The sequence below is a fragment of the Nymphalis io genome, chromosome 5 (genome assembly GCF_905147045.1).
Source record: "Nymphalis io chromosome 5, ilAglIoxx1.1, whole genome shotgun sequence".
Taxonomy (NCBI): domain Eukaryota; kingdom Metazoa; phylum Arthropoda; class Insecta; order Lepidoptera; family Nymphalidae; genus Nymphalis; species Nymphalis io.
The window spans coordinates 8,916,143-8,936,765 of NC_065892.1; the positions used below are offsets into that span (position 1 = coordinate 8,916,143).

General features: G+C 31.3%; 2 protein-coding genes across 4 annotated transcripts in view; one reads left to right on the top strand and one right to left on the bottom strand.

Annotated features, from left to right (window-relative positions):
* The window catches only part of LOC126768819 (calcium/calmodulin-dependent protein kinase type II alpha chain), a 40,936-nt gene extending 21,947 nt beyond the window's left edge, over positions 1–18,989 (top strand). The window contains exons 2-3 of one of the 3 annotated variants that reach the window (XR_007669274.1): positions 14,033–16,728; positions 16,762–18,989. Coding sequence is in view for 2 of the 3 variants with exons in the window: in XM_050487163.1 (XP_050343120.1) it covers positions 14,131–15,663 (1,533 nt within the window). In the remaining variant the exon portion in view is untranslated. Of the gene's footprint in view, positions 1–13,183; positions 13,298–14,032 lie in introns of those variants that run through there. The other 2 variants (XM_050487162.1, XM_050487163.1) reach the window with 2 other exon arrangements.
* Positions 18,990–19,188: 199 nt separating this feature from the next.
* LOC126768827 (uncharacterized) lies at positions 19,189–20,496 on the bottom strand. Its single transcript, XM_050487175.1, has one exon. The coding sequence runs from the start codon at positions 20,208–20,210 to the stop codon at positions 19,227–19,229; it is 984 nt and encodes a 327-aa protein (XP_050343132.1). The 5' UTR covers positions 20,211–20,496; the 3' UTR covers positions 19,189–19,226.
* Positions 20,497–20,623: the final 127 nt, after the last annotated feature.

Below are 20,623 nucleotides of genomic sequence, written 5' to 3' on the forward strand. Positions count from 1 at the left end.
TGCCTCTTTTAAAGTTAGTATGTCTATTTGAGATTTACCAAAACCAAAACTACCATTTTTTTAATTTTTATCTGTTTGTCCAAGCTTATTTTTGAAACGACTAAAAAGTACAAATTGAAATGACTGAATATTATTTTATAAGAAGTATTTCAAGGTTCCGTTTAGTCTTTATTTCGTCAAATCGGTTGCGTATCAAAGTTATAAAAACATACGTATTTTTGTCGTTATCTATACGTATATAAGGATTTTTCCTGATTGATTCATCAACGCAGAGCCTAAGCCACAGGGGTTAGAAACTTGAAATTTTTACAGTTGATACATTTTATGATGTAAACACCCACTAAGGAAGGACTTCTGAAAATTCCGCCCCTAAGGTTTAAAACAAGCAATGAACGATTGTATGGAAACTCGTCAGGTAGTGCAAGTAATACTTTTTTATACAAACTTAATTATGATAGTGAAGTTTGTATAAAGAAAAAGTATTTTTAGTATTGTCAGGTGTACCATGACCCTCAATTCCTACAGATTTATTTTAGGATGTGCTCGAGGAGAGGTAGTTTTCATTCCAAGAATCCATGAGAATAAATCATTCGTATGTGAAACAACTATGGACAGTTTTTATGTTGCATACTCCACAGTGAGCTAGCCCCAAAAGGATCACACAAACGCAAACGGCGTTTATTTTATGTTATAGGACGAGCAAATGCGCCACCTGATATTAAGTGATCACCACCGCCCATAGAAATATTAACTATTTCTTACATCGCTAGACCCTTGTGGCTGTAGTTACACTGGCTCACTCGTCCTTCAAATCGGAACGGAACAATACTAAGTATTGCTGATTAGCGGTAGGCTATCGGATGAGTTAGGGGGGGTTCACAGTACCCTAGGAACCCTCCCTAGAGAATGGAGGCCCGCATAGGCGGGCCAGCCGTCAGAGCGCCACAGTAGCATGCGAAAGCGATCCCGTGGCGCTCCTCGTTAAGACTGAAAGGATACCGCTGGTTTTTTAGTGGGTATCCCGATTTTCGGGGCGCACTCGGCGCCTTGGACACCGGCGAGTCCCACATACCCCCCCACTGTTCCCGTGGGGGAAAAGCGTAATGCGTTTTTCCAGCGTTAAAAAAAAGGCTATCTGATGAGTGGGTGGTACTTACCCAGACGGGCTTGCACAATGCCCTACCACCGTTTGCAAAGAGGTGCTTCGATTATAATTAATGATCAATAAAAAAAAATTAGTGAGTGAGTGAAAATCACTGACTGCTAAAGCTAATAAGCGAAGCCACAGGCAACAGCTAGTTATTGAATAAAATTGTATCGCTAAATAAGTTATTTAATGATAAATTTGCATTAACCACAACAGAACCAGCGATACCATATCCGTTATAATGGAATATATGTATATACTTCTACGAGTACATACGTCTTGAGTTCTCAGGGCGGATTTTATTCGCGAGAAACGTGGCAGCCTTTAATGAGACAATACGGTAGCCCCGTATCGTCCCTTGCCCCTTTACGATCTCTGCAAGCAGGTCCTATTGCGAGTAGCGAGATCGTCCAATATAATGGCGCTCCGTACAGTGTCATGGATCACAGAACGCCGGCATAGACGGCCGACATGGCGACATAGGGTGAAACCTAATTTTACCAGTGCGATGTCGAAATGTATATATAGTTGCAATATTATTTTGGTCTCAACCAACCACCAAGAACGTTGGAAATGGTAGCAAATGCGTCATGTTTGAAACAAAACTACATTAGCTATACCTACGCTTATTTGGTACTTAAAAAAATGTATGATTTTATGGATAACTAATCTTTTAATGATTTTATGCTGGTTTGATTTTATGCTTTTTAATACAAAAAAAGAAACATTTTATTTGATTTTATATGCAACATGTTCAATAAAGTGACAAAAATTAACCGATAAACTTAAATACCTACCTCTCAAATCTGGCATCACCAATAATATGGTATTCGAATTTAAATTGGATTTGTAAACTTTCGACATACTATAGCCTACTGGGGATCTCGCCTCCCGAGTCTGAACTATTCCGTTTAATTGTGCAAGCCTTTTTATATTGATATTGGTACACTTATACAGGAAAATATACTTTTGATATGAATCTCAATGTTAAATGCGACGGTTGTGATTTAATTTTCATATTCATTATTATTTTTTTTTTTTATATCCCCGGGATGGCAAATGACTCTACTCCACCTGATGGTAAGTGGTAGTAGAATCCAAACGCGACGACGGCCAGTACAGTCGGGAAGAATGTTCTGTACTAGCCGCCCCCGCCTTGCCAGCCCGCAAGATGCCTCTTCACGCCTCGTTTGAAGGAACCCGGGTTGTAAGAGGAGGGGAACACGTGAGCTGGTAAGGAATTCCATTTTTTGGTAGTGCGACAAATAAAGGAGTTGCCAAATTTCTTTGTGCGCGATGGAATTGATGTCACAGTTAGGCGGTGACATCGAGAACCAGCTCGCGTGGACTTAAGAAGGAAGGGGGAAGCAGGAATTAGAGAGAATAATTCCTCAGAGCACTCGCCGTGATACAGACGATAGAAAGCGCTCAGTGCTGCTATCTCGCGACGCAATTGTAAAGGTTCAAGGGTGTTTGTGACCTTTACGTCGCTAATAATGCGTACTGCACGTCGCTGCTACCGGTCCAAGGCCTCCATTAGGTACTTAGCGGAGCCATCCCAAAGGTGCGAGCAATATTCAATGCAAGACCGTACCTGTATATTAGGTACGAAGTATATTATTCCAATGTATTTTCGCCGTTACAAAGTAATTCTGGTTGTGATGGTGAAGTTTTTAATTTATTTAAAAAGAAACGAAAATAATATTAAATATTGTACTTTAGTTGTTAACGCTTTTGGCGAATGCTAGTAAACCTGTACAGAAATACGAAAACTTTATATGAGAGATCTGGTAGACGTCTTAAATGATACAATGTTACACGCGAGCGTTATGTTAGCGAGACGCTTCAGCCAGTAATATTCTTGTTTTATAGTAGCTAGAGTAAGCATAGTAGGAACCCTGCTGTTTACTTCCAAGAAACCGATACCAAGAAAACGGATCGAGCAATATAACTGCGAATATTGCAAAGGCTTTTACGTATTCATCTGCAAAGCATTGCTGAAAGCTTTTTTGGAATTTAGGTTACGAGTTATAACCTTCCAATAGGGTGTTCAGTTGCTATTATTATGGAGTGAATATTAGCTTTCACGATTTAATCACATATTCGATCAATATTTTAATTTTTTTTAGAATTGAATTTATTCTGTTACATAGTAAGGCAACAAAAATAGTAACTATTATATATTCAGTTTCATTCTAAGATTTTTTCTTTTCTATTCTATTCTTAAAACTGAGAATAATCAATTAAAATGCTTTTATGGATAAAGCCAAGATAAGAAAAAAAATTTACAACGATTACGTTTCGATTCGATTGGCCCTCTCCATTCCCTCAAATTTATAATCTGAGTAGACGAAAATACCATAACCGGAAACTTGAACCCAGAATCCGTTTTGCTGCCTTATAAACTAGCTACTAGACCAACAAGGGACTTGCAAAAAAAAAAAATTTATGCAAAAAGTTTTAGTGGTGAAATATGTAATTTTTAGCGAGTACAGGTAGCAAGACAATAATCTTGGCTAATTAATTTTCACGGCTAAAATAATTCCTAGCTATTATACAGCTACAAGTATTTTTATTACTTATATTCAAAAGTCGCGCTAAGTTTATTTAGAGCAACATCTCAAATGATGTTGCTGAGATAAACAAATTATCTAAGGTTTAAGAAGACGAGTCAAAACACATTTAGTAGGGTCTCTAGCGCCGGAGGCTGAGTGTCTCAATATTAAATAACTTTTATCGACCTAACCGACAACGCCCTCATGGCTCTACTCGTTTCAAGCTCCAAAGTTTTACATCGATATGATCTGAAAATACTGTTATACAAAAACAATATTGAGAAAAGTAGAATTAATTTACCTTTTTACAATTATTTTATAAAAATAGGTAGTAACTCTGTTATCAAAAACAAAAAAAAAGTTATAATACCCTACTTGCTAGAAATGCATTTGCACTTAAAAATAGAGGATTTGAAACTAAATCCTTTATGATCCGTTGCGTCGCTGGAAGCTTATATAATCAACACGAGTTTCTTTGATAGATATAATTCTTGAACAATTTATACAAACCGCAATAAAAACTTTTTTAACCTTTACAGTTTTTATCATTTTGTTATAATAAAAAAAGTAGTATTCGAAACTGCGTCATAATCATTAAATGTTTTATTTTTCGAGTAAAAGTCGATGATCGGACCGACATTGAACAAAAGCCGCTTTGCTAATTGAATTCGTAGCTGCTACGATAGGAACGATCGGTAGTAATTACGAGATCTCGATCGCAGCTTGTTCCAACAAAGCTTTAGAGCTACACAGAAATGTGTCAACTAATACCTATAGAACAGATTTTATGCATATTTACTAATAATAAATAAACCTCGTTCATCTTATTATATTAGTTTCATATAAAATTGTTCGATTTGATGCTAAAAAAACAATGTACATTTAAACAACAAATCAATATTTCGTGATTTCATTTTGCATGGCAACATCATTCTTCTCTAGTAAACAGGCATTTAAATACGTCTCATATTGATTAAGCCTCAAACTAGGTTTATGTCGCAATAAATTATGTAAAAGTGGTAATCTGCATGAATATCTCACACTGAGCCGTTAGTTAAGTTTTATTACGCTTCAATATGCGGAGGGCGGGCATGGCCTCAGCGTCATACTGTCTGTCCCAGTGCTCTTCTCCAGCCTGTTATTTATTTCTGTATATACGGAGCACCCATAAAATATATACTTATTTTTTTTTATTTGCTTAATTTATTTCAACAATAGAACTCGGTATATTGTTAGTGGAAAATATAATTCAATACTTCTGAGCCAATCATATTAAACACATAATATGCTTAATATTGTAATATAATTCTAACACTAAGAAAGAAATACACATTAACAAGAAATAGACAATTTATCAAAACGTAAGTACATTTTTTTCTAAATTATAAGCACCGAACTCAATTTTAATACAATTTCAGCAAGTGGATCGACGCTCGCGACCTGACATTTCACATTTCCTGTAGAAATTGTAATTGCTTCACCTTTTGGTCCGCTTGTACAAATTGGATGTTTCGGTAACAGTCTATACCTTCTGACTTTGAATTTTATATATTAATTTGGTACATAGAAAACTTTTACATACATGTAAGTTTTAAATATACAAAAATTTAAATATCTTGATTGACTTATTATTCGTTTTTAAAGTGGAGAAGGGGAAGTACAAAAGTTCGCTGTACGCCCCGAGCGTCACGTTGTAAGATAAGGCACGCATAACCGCTACTGCGAATTTCACCACCTCAACATTTCGAGCCTTTATTTACTTAACCTAATTCTCTTTTATATTCATACTTTGTAACTTATTTTTTATCGTTCCCCATCAAAAATTGTGTCTTAACGTAAATATACGTTTTAACTAAATATACCGTCGCTTATGGTTTAATTAGCTACCATAGCACATTTCGATTGTAAATATGCCGAAAGCCTAGACATTTTGAAACCGCATTCAAATTAGGTGTCCGCTTTGACGGCTTGCCATTGGAAATAGCAATCGCGCTCTGCAATTTCTGAATTTCCGGAAGGTATTTCCCGTTTCTCAATTCCTACAATATTTTAAAAAATCAAGTATATTTTCTTTATCAGGAATTTAAAGTAGTAAGCATTATCAGTTTTATAGTATTAGTAGTAGTTTTAATAAGACCCCAAGATCGAAAACTTTTGAGCCGGGACTTGCGAATGCACACGTTTTCAATTAAGGGAGCCATAGATAAAATACTTTCATGAAGAATTTAACCTAATGAAACTTTAAAAGTAATAAGGTTTCTGCTAGCAATTAAATGTACTACACTACCTTGTAATAACATCAAACATAGCTATATCAAAGTAAGAATGCGTGTTATTTTCACATTAATGAAAAATTTGCAGCCAAAAGCGGTCTTTGTTGTTTGTCAATAGATACGTAACCCAAAGAAAAACAACTATTTTTTTCTTTATTGTCGCAGAGCATTTGATATACAAATTAATTATTACAAGGCGTACAAATAGAAATCAGGAACATCAAAGAAAAAACACGTGGTGAGCTTAGCCGTAACAAATTGATATTCATGGCTGTAAATTTTCGTACTAAAAGCTGTTTACGATGAAATATTTAACACTCAAAGTTTCATACTTTTGCGCACTGCGCTTAATTAAACGCAATTACGACTATTATTATCATCGAAAGATTATTGCGTTGTTAGGTACTATATTTCGAATAGAAAAAATTATAATGTTATAATAAAGAAAGACAAAGAAAACTTCATAAAATTCATTCTTATATAGTATGGTAATTTTGACCTAAATATAACTCAGCAGAAATTGGAAATCAACCTCAATCGCAACGTGGTTGTTCACAACCACAAGCCGCAGACATTGGGCATGACACAAAGATATTACTGACCCTTATTCAAGCGACAATTCATTTCTGCGTATAATCAAAACACAGTCATACTTTTACTGATAAAGGAAGCGGAATATTTTTTATCATACCACTGAAAAAGAATAAATAATACGAAGCTTTGTTTTAGTGCCCAATCAGACGCAATGCGTTCGTTTGTTGCCTGATATGTGTTAAATCCAAGCCGAAATAAAAACACATCACTACTACAATAAGGTTCTACCTCCATGGTTAAAATAATATCTACTCAGTTTGATAGTCAAATTATTGTCAATATTTATTGGAAATAATTATATTTCTGTACAATATTTAAAATCACTGGTTGCCTAGACGCAACTGCAGTAAATGAGTGAAACCGAATACATAGTATCGGGTTTTCAAACTCCATTCTCATAATATTGCGTCCTACAGATATTAATTCGCATTTGTACATATCAAGTTATCGGTTTATTATAAATCTAATGAATTTATTAAGAATCTCACTACAATGTATTAAATTGTTTCATACAATTATTATCCTTAATTTTCATATCATTCAGACAATCTTAAACAAGCATTTTATATTCATAACTGTATACCGTATTATGTTAACCGATTAAAAAACGATATTTTTGTCGTGTTTTTTTATATAGCTTCAAATCAGCCTGATGCCAATATATAATACTAATCACTAATATTATTATATTAAGTCTGTGTTAATTCATATCGTCGTTGAAACATCACATAGGCGAATTAAAACAGGCACAGACATAGATTACCATTTATATAAAAATAACCAATGATATATCAATTATAAATGATAAATTATTCGTCCTTTATCAAAAGAAAGGCAAATTCCTTTCATATTAAGTGAAATGTTCTTTGATACATGTCTCGATAAGTCGAACGATAATTAAAAACAGCAAATGTATGAAAATTATTGTTACTAACGTCTGTAATTGTCTTTGTAAATATATGTTTTATTTATATAGAAAGATACATATATAAAGAAAATATTAAAACTATCCCCTAGTGCATGGTTATATTGCTTTTATTTATTAAGACGTAGTTTATACCGTGTAAAATTAGCATTTATATTGGCCATAGCTCGCCAGCCGACCGTATTATAATATACATATATGTAATTTTGTATCTAACGTATGGATTGTGGAACAAATGGGTGAATTTGTAGTCTGTCACTATATAGTCTCGTCATGTCACGTAAGGCTTCCAGGAGTATTATGAGATAAGCAACTGTCATCGAAGCTTTCAACTGCCTTATAATTAGTTGTCTGTAACGTATTAACGTAACGAGTAGTTAATTTCCCATCATCACTATTACTTTTCATTCGAAATATGATAAATCATGAAAAAATATATTACTGATTAAGATATTATAAGTCATATGTTGATTTTTCTGATAATATTTGTTCTTGTATAACACTGTCATCGTCATCTAACAATCCCTTAGTCCAATACTGGACGTATACTTGTGACTAATCATAGTTAATATATAATAAATGAAAAGTATTATTAAACGTATTCATATGTCATATTTTCACTAGTAAATAAAAAATCTGTCACTAAATTAATGTAAGCCACTAGTTTACATATATATGGTATGAATGTGCTACAAAAGAGCATGCTTGATAAATATAAAAATGACACATAGCCTGACAAAAAATCTTTATCACGTTTTTTTTAACCATTTTCGATCACACAATTTTTATATATGGATACCTCCAAAGTTTAATAAAAGTAAATTTCGTACACTTGACTAAAAGATATACCCAAATTAAGCTCAGTGGTGATAACATATGCACGACCGAGTTTTTTATATGCTTAATTTAAAAAACTATCTTCATAATTCATCTCGTGCCGAAAAAAATTCTATCACATGTATCCACGAATCCGCATTGAAGCAGCGATGTGAATTGAGGTCCAAATTTTCTGCTACAGAAAAGAGGAGGCCCTTACCGAACAGCGACATTAACTTATAGTAAAAAGCATTAAAAGCAAAAGGCCAGTATTAATACAGGATAATATCGAAAAACCATGTATTTTAAATCCCGTGTCTTTTAATTTGTATACAAATAATAATTCATTTAATAATTGAAATATTACGTACTGAGCAACAATGTTCTGTAAAACTCATATTATAGGAGACCGTCGCGCGGCCACGGGTGTTAACTTCTCGTTGAACATCTCGTCTCGTCATGTGTCTTGCAAAATTACGAGTATTACATTAGCAATATGTAATAAATACATAAATGGTTAGTGCTTTTTTCTACAAATTATATTTAAGTAACATATCCTACTAATAATATAAATATACATATATAGGGCAGTTGAAAATGTTCACAGAAGTGATGACGTCAAAGCTGTCCTGCGCGGTTGGGTCACGTGGCGCTCGCACGATTTCATATAACATTAAGTACATACGACTTCCGTTTCTCGAGTGGTCTTAAGTAAAGTTTCAGTATAACCTAATTAAAAACAGTAAAATGACGTTTAAATTAAATTTGAATCGGTAAAGTAATTATCGACGTCGTTCATTTGTTAAGCTCGATTTTGTAATTAACTTGATTGTATTGAAATACAAACACCACGTTATTGAATAAAATATTTTTTGTCACTGACCTATTTCTTTCATATTACATAATAATTTTGTTTTGGTTTTCGGTAATACACGTACTGTTTCGATTTATTCGTCGCCAGCGAAGCTTTTTCACGACTAATATTTGATGGATCGTATGTCTGTTAAATATTTTGACAAAAGAACTAAGTGATTGGTCGTTTTTGTCAAATATTTGATAAACCTATATAATATACCGATCAAAATAATCATACTCGTAACGCTTTTGTTAGTAACGTAATGAAGTACCTATTTACTATTTGCATTAGTCTTGTACGTTTTAATTTATTACAGTATTTTATTGAATACCTTTGTCGCCAATAAAAATGTATAATCACATATTATACATTTTTAAATATTTTAAGTGATTATAAATTATAGTTTGATGAATAGATGTTATATGGTAGTACAGAAAATTAATTTTGTGACGTTAAAAATACCCACACAAATGATGTAACTAATTTAACTTAACAGAACAGTTTAATTTTAACAATAAATCCAGGATAAATTTAGTATCTGAAAAGTTTACAAAAAACGCACAAAAATAAATATGTTGTAAATGCAACGTAACATACTAACATTGTTAACTTACCAAACTAGTTTTCAAGTGTTTTGCCAAAAAGCAGCGTGGCGTCCCGGCTCCCGCCAAATTGAAACGATCACCACGTACACAGAATATTGTAAGGATAGCGAGGCGCGCGATCGATATATTCGTTCAGTGCCCGGCCCTGCGGACGCTGCACGCAGAACGCCGTTCATCCGACGGCTCCTACCCACATATTACTCTCAAGTTATTATTTTACAAACACGTCCACTCATGAGAAAAGCAACTTGAGACGACCGCAGCGTTCGAAACCTTAATACTTCCCTTCGCTGCAAATATTAGGTGACAGAACCGAGGAATCCGTTCGAATAACTTCGCGTAATTTTCGCACAGCACATTTGTTCTCAGGAACTGATATATTATTACGAAATGATATTAGCTACATTTCAAACTTCGAACGAAGCCGATTTTAGTCGGTTAAAAACTAAGATAAACTTAGAAACGCGTCGAGCGAGTCCAAATATAAAAATAATATGATCAATGTGGGGACAGGAACAGGAGTCGCGTAATAATAAGAGAACCCGCGTGGGGATGGTACGAAGGGTGCATTGTGCACCGGCGAATTTCGGAAGGGCCCGCTGCGAAAGCCCTTGTTTGGCCCCCCTGCACTTGCGCAAGATGCGAACCCGTTTTGATTTTTATGAATATAACTGGGGATTTAACCGTTTACTGGCGCCTCTTTATTGGGCTGGACCGTTAGTCTGATTATTGGAATTGTTTAAGTATGTTTAAATAATTATTACGAATAATCAAAATTAAATCAATGTTTTAAACAAACAAAATGAAATGTTAAACATAGCACGATACGTTTTATTGTGTGGAACCACTAAAACACTTTGTTTATATATATTATTATTCAAATTAATAATTAAAATGCTTATAATTCAAAAATGTAGCGAATATTTTATAAAATAAAAAAATTAATCGAAATCGAATAAATAATAATTATTTTACATATTTATACCTATTTTTTAAATTTAAATAAATATTATATATTTCTCATGGTTTGTTTTTAAGAATCATGAACAATAAGTTATCTGCTATTTTAGTTAAAAAATAAGTAAATTTCGTTCGTATCGCATGGTAGTTATTTTATAATAAGCGAATTAGTTTTTGATCACTTGATTAAGTTCAATGGATCAACATGGAAAAAGCCACAGTATTACGAGTGTGTACATAAAAATATAGCATTATTACAAATATAAGACATTGATCGTATATAAACCACACTGTTAATATGTATAATTTATTTAAAAGTTAAAAGTTTTAAATAAATTATACATATTATAATAACTTACAACATACAAAATGCAAATTATAATTTTATAATATTATAATTTAGTAATTTACAAAATATTGTCAATATTACAATGATAATTCTAATTGTGTATATGATTATAATAATATTTTTCTTTTATATTACAGAAATCATGATCATTACATAGGGTTTGATTTAAATTTAGATTATTAATTTTTATTATTTTAGTCAATTTTTAAAATAGTCCCTCCCGATTCCCACCCGACGCAAAGCTGCCCATAATGCAGGCCGCATTTCCGCGTTGTATGGCAATGGACAACCTTTGTGCCAAGTATGACCCGAAGCGACTGTCAAATCCCCTAATAAATCCAATCCTCTAATAAATGCAAATAACTAAATACACGTCTCAACTATAATTAAGATTTTACCCCATCGATTTTACTTTTTATTAATGAGATGGAAAGACATATCCTAAAAGAATATTTAGTACGTATCTCGTTTAATCAGTAGTACCCTCTAGTCTATTGATCTATATTTTGTATTGTACTAATACAGCTTTAAATTCAAAAACTACTTTTGAAAGATTATAATTATTATAGTGTGACAAATAATTTAAACTGAAGTAATTGTCTATCTTTAACATTTGTTTTAAATATAAAATTGTTGTATGAGTTAACTATAAAATGTATATAGATATATGTTCGCTAACATTTTTATGTAGATATTTTCTAGAAATTTCTCATACAGTTTCATGTATATTTTATAGTTTTGGCAGCGTTCGCTTCGCAAGCCTCCGAAACGGCAATTAAATCGTCAACTATACGCTATAACTCAAAAAATATGAAAAATATAACCATATACGTTCTGAAACTACTTATAAACTATCATAATATAATAGTTCTATTTCAATCAGTTCAGTAGATTTCATGTAGATCTGAATAAATGAAACGGAACTTATATTAATATTATTATATTATTATAATTTGCCAATTAATTTTGGGAGTTTTTTTGCGTGATAAATTTTTTGTTAAAATAATAATTGAAAACTCTTACTCAAGATAAATTATATCAAATTTACTATCCTCGACGTCTTATATCTTATATCTATGACGAAGGCTGACTTATGTCTTCGTGGGAATTAAAAAATGTTCAAATTAATATTGTATAAATAGATATACGTATTTCATGCTAAAGGACTACGTTAGTAGACTACCGGTTTAAATGATTTCAGTTTTTTTATTATTATTTGGTTTCTTATTTTGTATTAAATGTGTGTCAGTCTAGTCTATAATATATATAATTAAGTGGTCGAGGCGCAAGTGACTCAATCCGGAACACAAAAATATGGATTATTGATGTATGGTTTTAGAATAACTGATAAACGTGGGTGGTACCCAAACGGCTCGACAAACAATATATGAATATATTGAAAGACTTAACTGTACTTAACATCATACGTACCTACATGTATATACAGACGTTGCTGATATATGATAAAAACAATATTATAGATATAACAAAATATGTTATACATTTCGGCATATAAAAATAGTTAAAAAGACAACAATAATTTGAAACATTGCATAACAAAAAACCAAGTGCGGTTAGATGTAGGATGTTGAATAGGTAAGTAGGTAAAATATATAGAATGACAATTTCATTTTTAATATGCATACTTTTCATAGCATATTTCGCTTTAAATGACATTCGTAATTCTTTAATTCATTTCATTTGAAGCTTACATGCTTGCTATATATACATATTTATTGAAAAAATTCTATTTAAAAAAAAAACGAACAGTAACACAGTCATATATTTTTAGTTATTCAAACTTCATATCACATTGACAGATGGCGCTAGTTTAAGATATTGTAGAATATTCTCTTTGGTTTAGCGCTGCGCTAGTCCATCGATTTTGTTTGCTGCGTGGTGTTTACATCTCAAAAAATGAATAACTAAAATTTATTAAACTCGCTTCTTTCTAGCCGTAGAAATGATTTTTGTGTATATTTCAGTTTTATATCTATTATCTAATCAAAAACCAAGCAAAATACTAAGGAAAACGTATTTTTGAAATGAAAGGTTTTTAATAGATTAATCAAGTAACACCGTTGTAGCAACACATAAATGTCTATGAGTTTGACCCCGAAGCTCGTGTCCCGAGCAGAAGGAGAGTGTGGTGTAGGGCCAGGCCCTTAGCTTTCGGTCTTCATCTCGCTAATATTGTGTAAAATGGGCACATAATAGGTAAATAACTTTTTTAATTTCGAAACATGTTGCGGTCAATTATCTTATTTAATTTGCTTGACATTATTTTCGTCATTAAAAATACATCGCGAGTAGTCTATACGAGTTACAACTGCTAAGAATATCGTCGAAAGTTGCGCACTGATCAGCTTATTAAAATGTAATTGAGTGTTATTAATGAAAAATAGTACGGACTTTTATACATTATATTCAAGTTATTTGTGTATGATTAATGATATTTTTAAAATAAATATTTTAAATCCAGTCCAGATTTTGTGAATGTGTTGAGACAATGGTGTATCGATTATTTTGCGCTAACGAAATGTCATCCCGGTACCGTAGTGTTAATATTAGAAGTCTATGTTTGTGATCATGATAACTTTTGTCTAGGCATCTACGTGTTTTATATTCAGCTTGGAAATTTCATTTTAGCTTGGATGACAAAAATAGTATCTCTAATCAATATCAAATAAAATATCATGTTATGATATGCTTTAAATAAGTATTTGGCATATTTTTTTATTATTTTATCTTGACTGTAATGATTTTATTATTATACCTTTACATTTTTAATTAAAAAGACAAATAATTTCTAACAATTGATGATCAGAGGAACTAGTAATCTATAAATTACTTTATTTTAATTTTGAGAACAATCGTTAAATTATTTTCATTTAATAAAAAAATACCTCTAATAAGATCTTTGTAGTAAATTAGACTATTAACTTGTTTCAGATTAATTGTACTTAGAACAGAAGAAATCCGCACTCAAGGTTGAAGAGTAAGTTGCACTCCTCCTTCAAGACAGGTAACGTTAGCATTTTTAATAAAATATGGCGAATCCAAATCGTGAAAGTGTTAGTACTCGCTTCTCGGATAATTATGACCTCAAAGAAGAATTAGGGAAGGGGGCATTTTCAATAGTAAGACGCGCTGTTCAAAAATCAACTGGGTACGAGTTTGCTGCCAAAATAATCAATACTAAGAAACTCTCGGCTAGAGACTTTCAAAAATTAGAAAGAGAAGCTCGAATTTGTCGAAAATTACAACATCCCAATATCGTTAGATTACATGACTCTATTCAAGAGGAACATTTTCACTATCTCGTGTTTGATTTAGTGACTGGTGGTGAATTATTTGAAGATATAGTAGCACGAGAGTTTTATTCTGAAGCAGATGCATCTCACTGTATTCAACAAATTTTGGAATCCGTGCATCATTGCCATCATAATGGAGTGGTTCATAGAGACCTCAAACCCGAAAATTTGTTACTTGCCAGCAAAGCCAAAGGAGCCGCTGTGAAATTAGCTGATTTCGGACTCGCTATTGAAGTCCAAGGTGATCAACAAGCATGGTTTGGATTCGCCGGTACTCCTGGATATCTGTCTCCAGAAGTGCTTAAAAAAGAACCTTACGGCAAGCCAGTGGATATATGGGCATGTGGCGTTATATTGTATATTTTGTTAGTGGGATACCCACCATTTTGGGATGAAGATCAACATCGATTATACGGTCAAATTAAAGCTGGTGCTTATGATTACCCATCTCCCGAATGGGACACTGTGACACCCGAAGCTAAAAGTCTAATCAACCAAATGTTGACGGTTAACCCGAGCAAGAGAATAACTGCTTCTGAAGCTTTGAAACACCCATGGATCTGCCACCGTGAGCGTGTTGCATCGGTTATGCATAGACAAGAGACAGTGGACTGTTTGAAGAAATTCAATGCGCGCCGCAAGTTGAAGGGCGCCATTTTAACCACTATGCTCGCTACTCGCAACTTTTCTGGAAAATCCATGGTCAATAAGAAAGGAGATGGTTCCCAAGTAAAAGAGTCAACTGATAGTAGTACTACCTTAGAAGATGATGATTTGGACAAGGATAAAAAGGGAGTTGACAGAGCTTGTACAGTCATCTCTAAAGAGCACGATGAAGAGAGTCTGACAAAAGCGGACTCGTTCGGAAAAGCCCGCGGTGACAGTAATGCTTCTCTGCGCCGAGCAGAAGTAATCAAAGCTACTGAAGTTCTGATCGATGCCATTAATAATGGAGACTATGAAACATACTCTAAATTATGTGATCCTACTGTCACTGCATTTGATCCTGACGCACTAGGAAATCTCATAGAAGGCGTAGAGTTCCATAAATTCTTCATTGATAACACACCAACGCACGTAAAAACAAATACTACAATTTTAAATCCCAGAGTACACCTACTTGGAGATGATGTAGCTGTTATAGCGTATGTGTGTGTTACGCAGAGTGTGGATGGAGAAGGGCGACGATCTACAAACCAGACTCAAGAAACACGTATTTGGCACAAACGCTTCAACAAGTGGACTGCAGTTCACTTCCATCGCTCCTAACTAGTCCCTTCTCTTAAAGGCTACAGCAAGCCAGCGGAATTTGGTCTCAAGAAACAAGATTTGTGTAATGGCGATATTATTAAAACCATTGTATCCTTTCATAAATAAGCGAGACCATTACAAACAAATCCTTGGCTAACAAAATATATTTATATCTAATTCTGCTAAAATTACACGAATTTTACTAGTAATTCTTTGTAATCTCAAAGAATTAAGTTATTTAATTATAGGTAATCAATCAATATAAGCAAGAAATGCTATTTCGTTTCCGTAATAGTTATCAGAATAAACCAAAAATAATTTGTGGCTAAAATGTGATACTGAGAAATATCCAATGCTTCACGCTAGATATCAATAAATAAAAAAATGATCTCTGCCACAATCGAATGTCAACGAATATTTAATGCAAGCGTTTATGAAAACTGCATTCAAAAAAATCTCAAACATTTACAGATCTGATACAAATGAATCTTAATCATTACCAAGTAACATAACTTAATAAAAAATCTCCAGACATTTTCAAGATTTAGAGTTATTAGCACATTTCTCAATAAGTCTCTCTACATTTTTAACTATAAATGTTTTGTCGTGCTTAAATATGGTGTTCTATTTGTTATTGAATACCTAGCTAGTAAGATTAAAATTAATGCAGTTATTGGCACTATATACTTAAACCACTGAAAATTGCAATTTGTATTTTTAAAATATGTTTACTATAATAAAATATGTACAATTTGTAACTTATTTTCAAATTCATAGACTATTAAGTCTAGTATTGATTTTTAATATTATAATGTTTTAAGTGAATTATATCAATTTTGTCAATTTTAGATTTAAATATTGTTAACTTTACTGTGCTTTTGCTTTAATTAATCAGAAATGTATTTTGAAAATGTTATTATATTATTATTTGCAAAGGTTAAAAAATTTTAATTCACATAATTTTAAAATCAAAAAATTTAATATATTATAACAATTCTATAGTGAACTGTGCAAGGGGCGGACTGTTGTTTCAAACTAACTAATGTGAGAGGAGCTTGTAGAGTGATATTATATGTGTAATGCGTAGGTATGGTAATTGCTTATGCATATGCATAGTAATAGTAATAGTTGCACAGTTTCACTTATGAAATGTGCTAATGTTAAGTCTGCAAAAAATTCAGTATTTTCTAGAATTAAAATTAGATATAAACAACATTACCCAATGTTTTTACAATTTTGTAAATGTAAAATAGTTAGGAAAACCTAATTTTTAAAAATATACTTTAAAATGTGTTTGGAATTGTAATGTAAATCGCATCGTAGATAACTGATTTGTGATCATGGTGATATTTCCAATATTGAAGAGTACATAGTCGTGCCATTATCATTGAAATTAGTGCCAATAACTGTACAATATAAAATGTATTCTAGTCTTTATTGTTACGCATATTAGTATTTAATCAATGTTTTAATTAATTTGGAAAATTATACAGAACTAAATACTTACATGTAAATAGATATGATTTGCACACCACATGTTCAAAAGTTGATAACATCTAAAATTATTTACTTAGTACTTTTATTTTTTTATATTTTTCTTTTATACTTGTTGAATTTTAATTTATTTTATGGGCTCTCCCATGATAATACCTAAATAAATTGTCAATATATTTTTTTTTTGTAATTTAATTTTTTGTTTAATTTTTTGTGTAATTTAATTTTTTTGTAATAAGTAAGACATTAAATTTCTAATTTATTTATTGTCGATTTTGATAATTGGCAAATAGTATTACTATTTGGAATCAGGATATTTTTTAATTTTTTCAAGCATCACACCTAGATAGACTAGACTTACATTAAGGATAAAAGTATTTCTTGATACCTCGTCCATGTCTGTTTAACTAACTGAATGGTTAAATTGAAGTATTTGATTTTAAATAATTTTCATAAATTTACATCATTACTATCGCAAAATACATTGTTAAAGATTTTGTTTGTTACTAACTTAAATATTAATATTATCATAAAAACATTTATGTATTCATGAGCTCGAAGTGATTGTATTGAAACATATTTTAATGTTCATCATTATACCACTAAGTAATTAAAATATTTCAGTCCAAAACATGTGTTCTCCAACATAAGATTATGTTAAAATAGCTATTACTTAAAAAAATTGTTGAAACAATCACAAAAAAATTTCATCATTTTTTTAGTAAATATCATAACAAATAAAATTATTCAGAACACCAAAACAAACCAGAATTGCACAAAATATGTACATATTATGGATGGTATAAATTTTTTTTACCAATACTACAACTGAGTATATTTAGGAATGACATTCTTAACATGGTACTGTCTTCCCTCAACAGTGTTCCAAATTATTTCAATTACATAATTAAGATAACTTACAACAGAATTTAACTATAAAAATTTAAAAAGACAGCTCTCTTTCTCTCTCTCATTGTTAAAGCACTTTTTCCTGATTGCATGCACTAACCTACTGGCTTTAAAGTATTTAGGAGAGCTTTTTTAAATATTAAACTAATTGAAATAATAATGTTTATCTATTCGCAAACTTGTTATGATAATTAATTAATAGAAAATTAGTTTATGAGAAAATATTTGCTTAATTATCAGTAATTCAAGTTACCATTTAAATGTTCACTATTGTTTATAGATTCATTAAATAATTTCATTAAGTAATTTTATGTTATATTTTTTTATTTGTGATTTAATTAAAGTTTAGTATTACATGAGGAATATTGTATTCACTCTATGTGCTTCAACAATTTTAATTATGTAAATCATTAATATGGGTGCAGTGCAATATGGCATAATTATAATTATTTTAACAAAGACAGTTTCAATCCTGTTATAAATGAAATCTTTTCTCCATTAGCTAGTTCATTGCTTTTAATTAAATAAGAATATTTTGACCATTCAGCTAGAATTGGTATTGTACTAATGGAGCGTTATATGTTAGAGTATTTGTAAAGCCTATGATCTTTATATTGAAACTATATAGGTGTACTTAAATTGAGTGAATTAGTACTATTTAGTTTGAATTATAATATGGCACCCCTATCTAGTTACATTGAGATTGTTTTGTGTCATAGTTAGGGTAACCAAAGTAATTCATACTTTAATGCACCACTAAATTGTTTAAAATTTGCTCTTTATTATCAAGATGGCGATGTTTGTGTAGGATAAATTGAAAATTGTGGAAGTGTAGGTGTATTAAACATTTGTCAGTATATTTCTATTTGACATAATTTCTTAAACCTCTGCATTGCCGATTATCATGTAACATTATCTAAAATAAAGTTTTTTTGATCTAAAATCTTTCTTTTTTTAGATTATAATGCAATTTATTTATGCCAAAATATTATTTAATACTGGAATATGGCTGAGCGTTTTGATCATAAGAATTCTAATTAAGATTCTATCTACCTCACTTAAGTAAATACAGGTTTTTTTAGTTACTTAACTACATTTCAATCCTTACAATCTACAAGTAAAACTACAGATCTATAAACAAATCACAAATTTATTTTTATCAATGACATACCTTACAATTAAATTATGCTTAAGTATTTCATCTTTTGGTAGACACCTTTGCAACCATCAATTGTAACATTAAAGTTTTTGATAATTTCAACAAGATCTGAATCACTAAGCTTTTTGTTTGTCAGTTCACTTTCAATACATTTTCTCAAATGTTCTTCGGTCAAAGATTCAAATTTAATGAAAAATTTTTCAGCTTCAATAGTTGCTAAACTATGTTTTAAATTGTATAGAAATGTATCATCACATCTTCGGTAAAATTGATCACCCATAGTATCACAATTATAGATCAAAATAATGGTTAATGTTTTGGCATACTTTATGCTTTTATTAACCAAACTCTTTATGTGATCTTGTACAGTTAAAATATCATTTTTATTTAAATCATCCACCACTATTACAGATGACTCGCAATATATTAGACCCAACATAAAATCTGATGATGTCTGTGAAAATCCTGGCATTGTATAGTGATAAATGTTTCCATAATTAAGTATGTTATCAAGTATTAATGACACTGTATATGTCTTACCAACTCCTGTACCTCCAAATAATATTATAATTTTGTTCGCTGTTTCATTTTCAAGTGCCTTTAATAATGATGACGTTGCTTTGGTTTGTCCATATACTTTAGTTACTAAAGTATTGCTAATTACATTTAGATCAAGGCTGTCGTTACATCTAAAATACACTATTTGATAAGTAACAGCAGAAAACAGTACCACAATTACACACACAATAAATTTTATCATAAATTTTGAATAGGCACGATTTCTTTTATGAGTTAATGTATGATTTTCAATTAAGTTATTAATAGTCAGAGGCTTTATGTTAATATATTTCTCTTGTTCAACAACATCTTCATCTTTTTCCTTTTTTATGATTATTGGTGAATGTTCAAAATTTCGATCCACATATGAAATCTCCATTGCACTTATAGAATGAGAACTCAAGTCTACATCCATTGGCTCATAGCTTACTTCACTATCATCCATAATTTATATCAACCAATTTTTCATATAAAACTAACAATTATTGGAGATCAAATAGAGAAGTTTTAAACATCTAACTAAGCAAGTTGGTATCTGTCCAAGGGTTTTGATAGTTCTTTTTGAATATATTTTGTTCTCTGTTGACTTCAATAAGAGAGGTACCTACATAAAATAAATACGAGTTTTACGTATTCGTAATCGCATAATTTCATTTTACACTTTTATATTTATCAATAAACTATTTCCTCTTATAAGTTATACTATAATATTATCTTAGAGATAATGGTGATTAGTAACTTTAGATTATTATTTCTATTTATAAAGAAACGAACTTTTATGTCCATGTCAATGTCATCAGTCAAAATCAATTAAACTTTTTAATTTCAAAAAATATGTAAGGAAATCAATTTGGCACC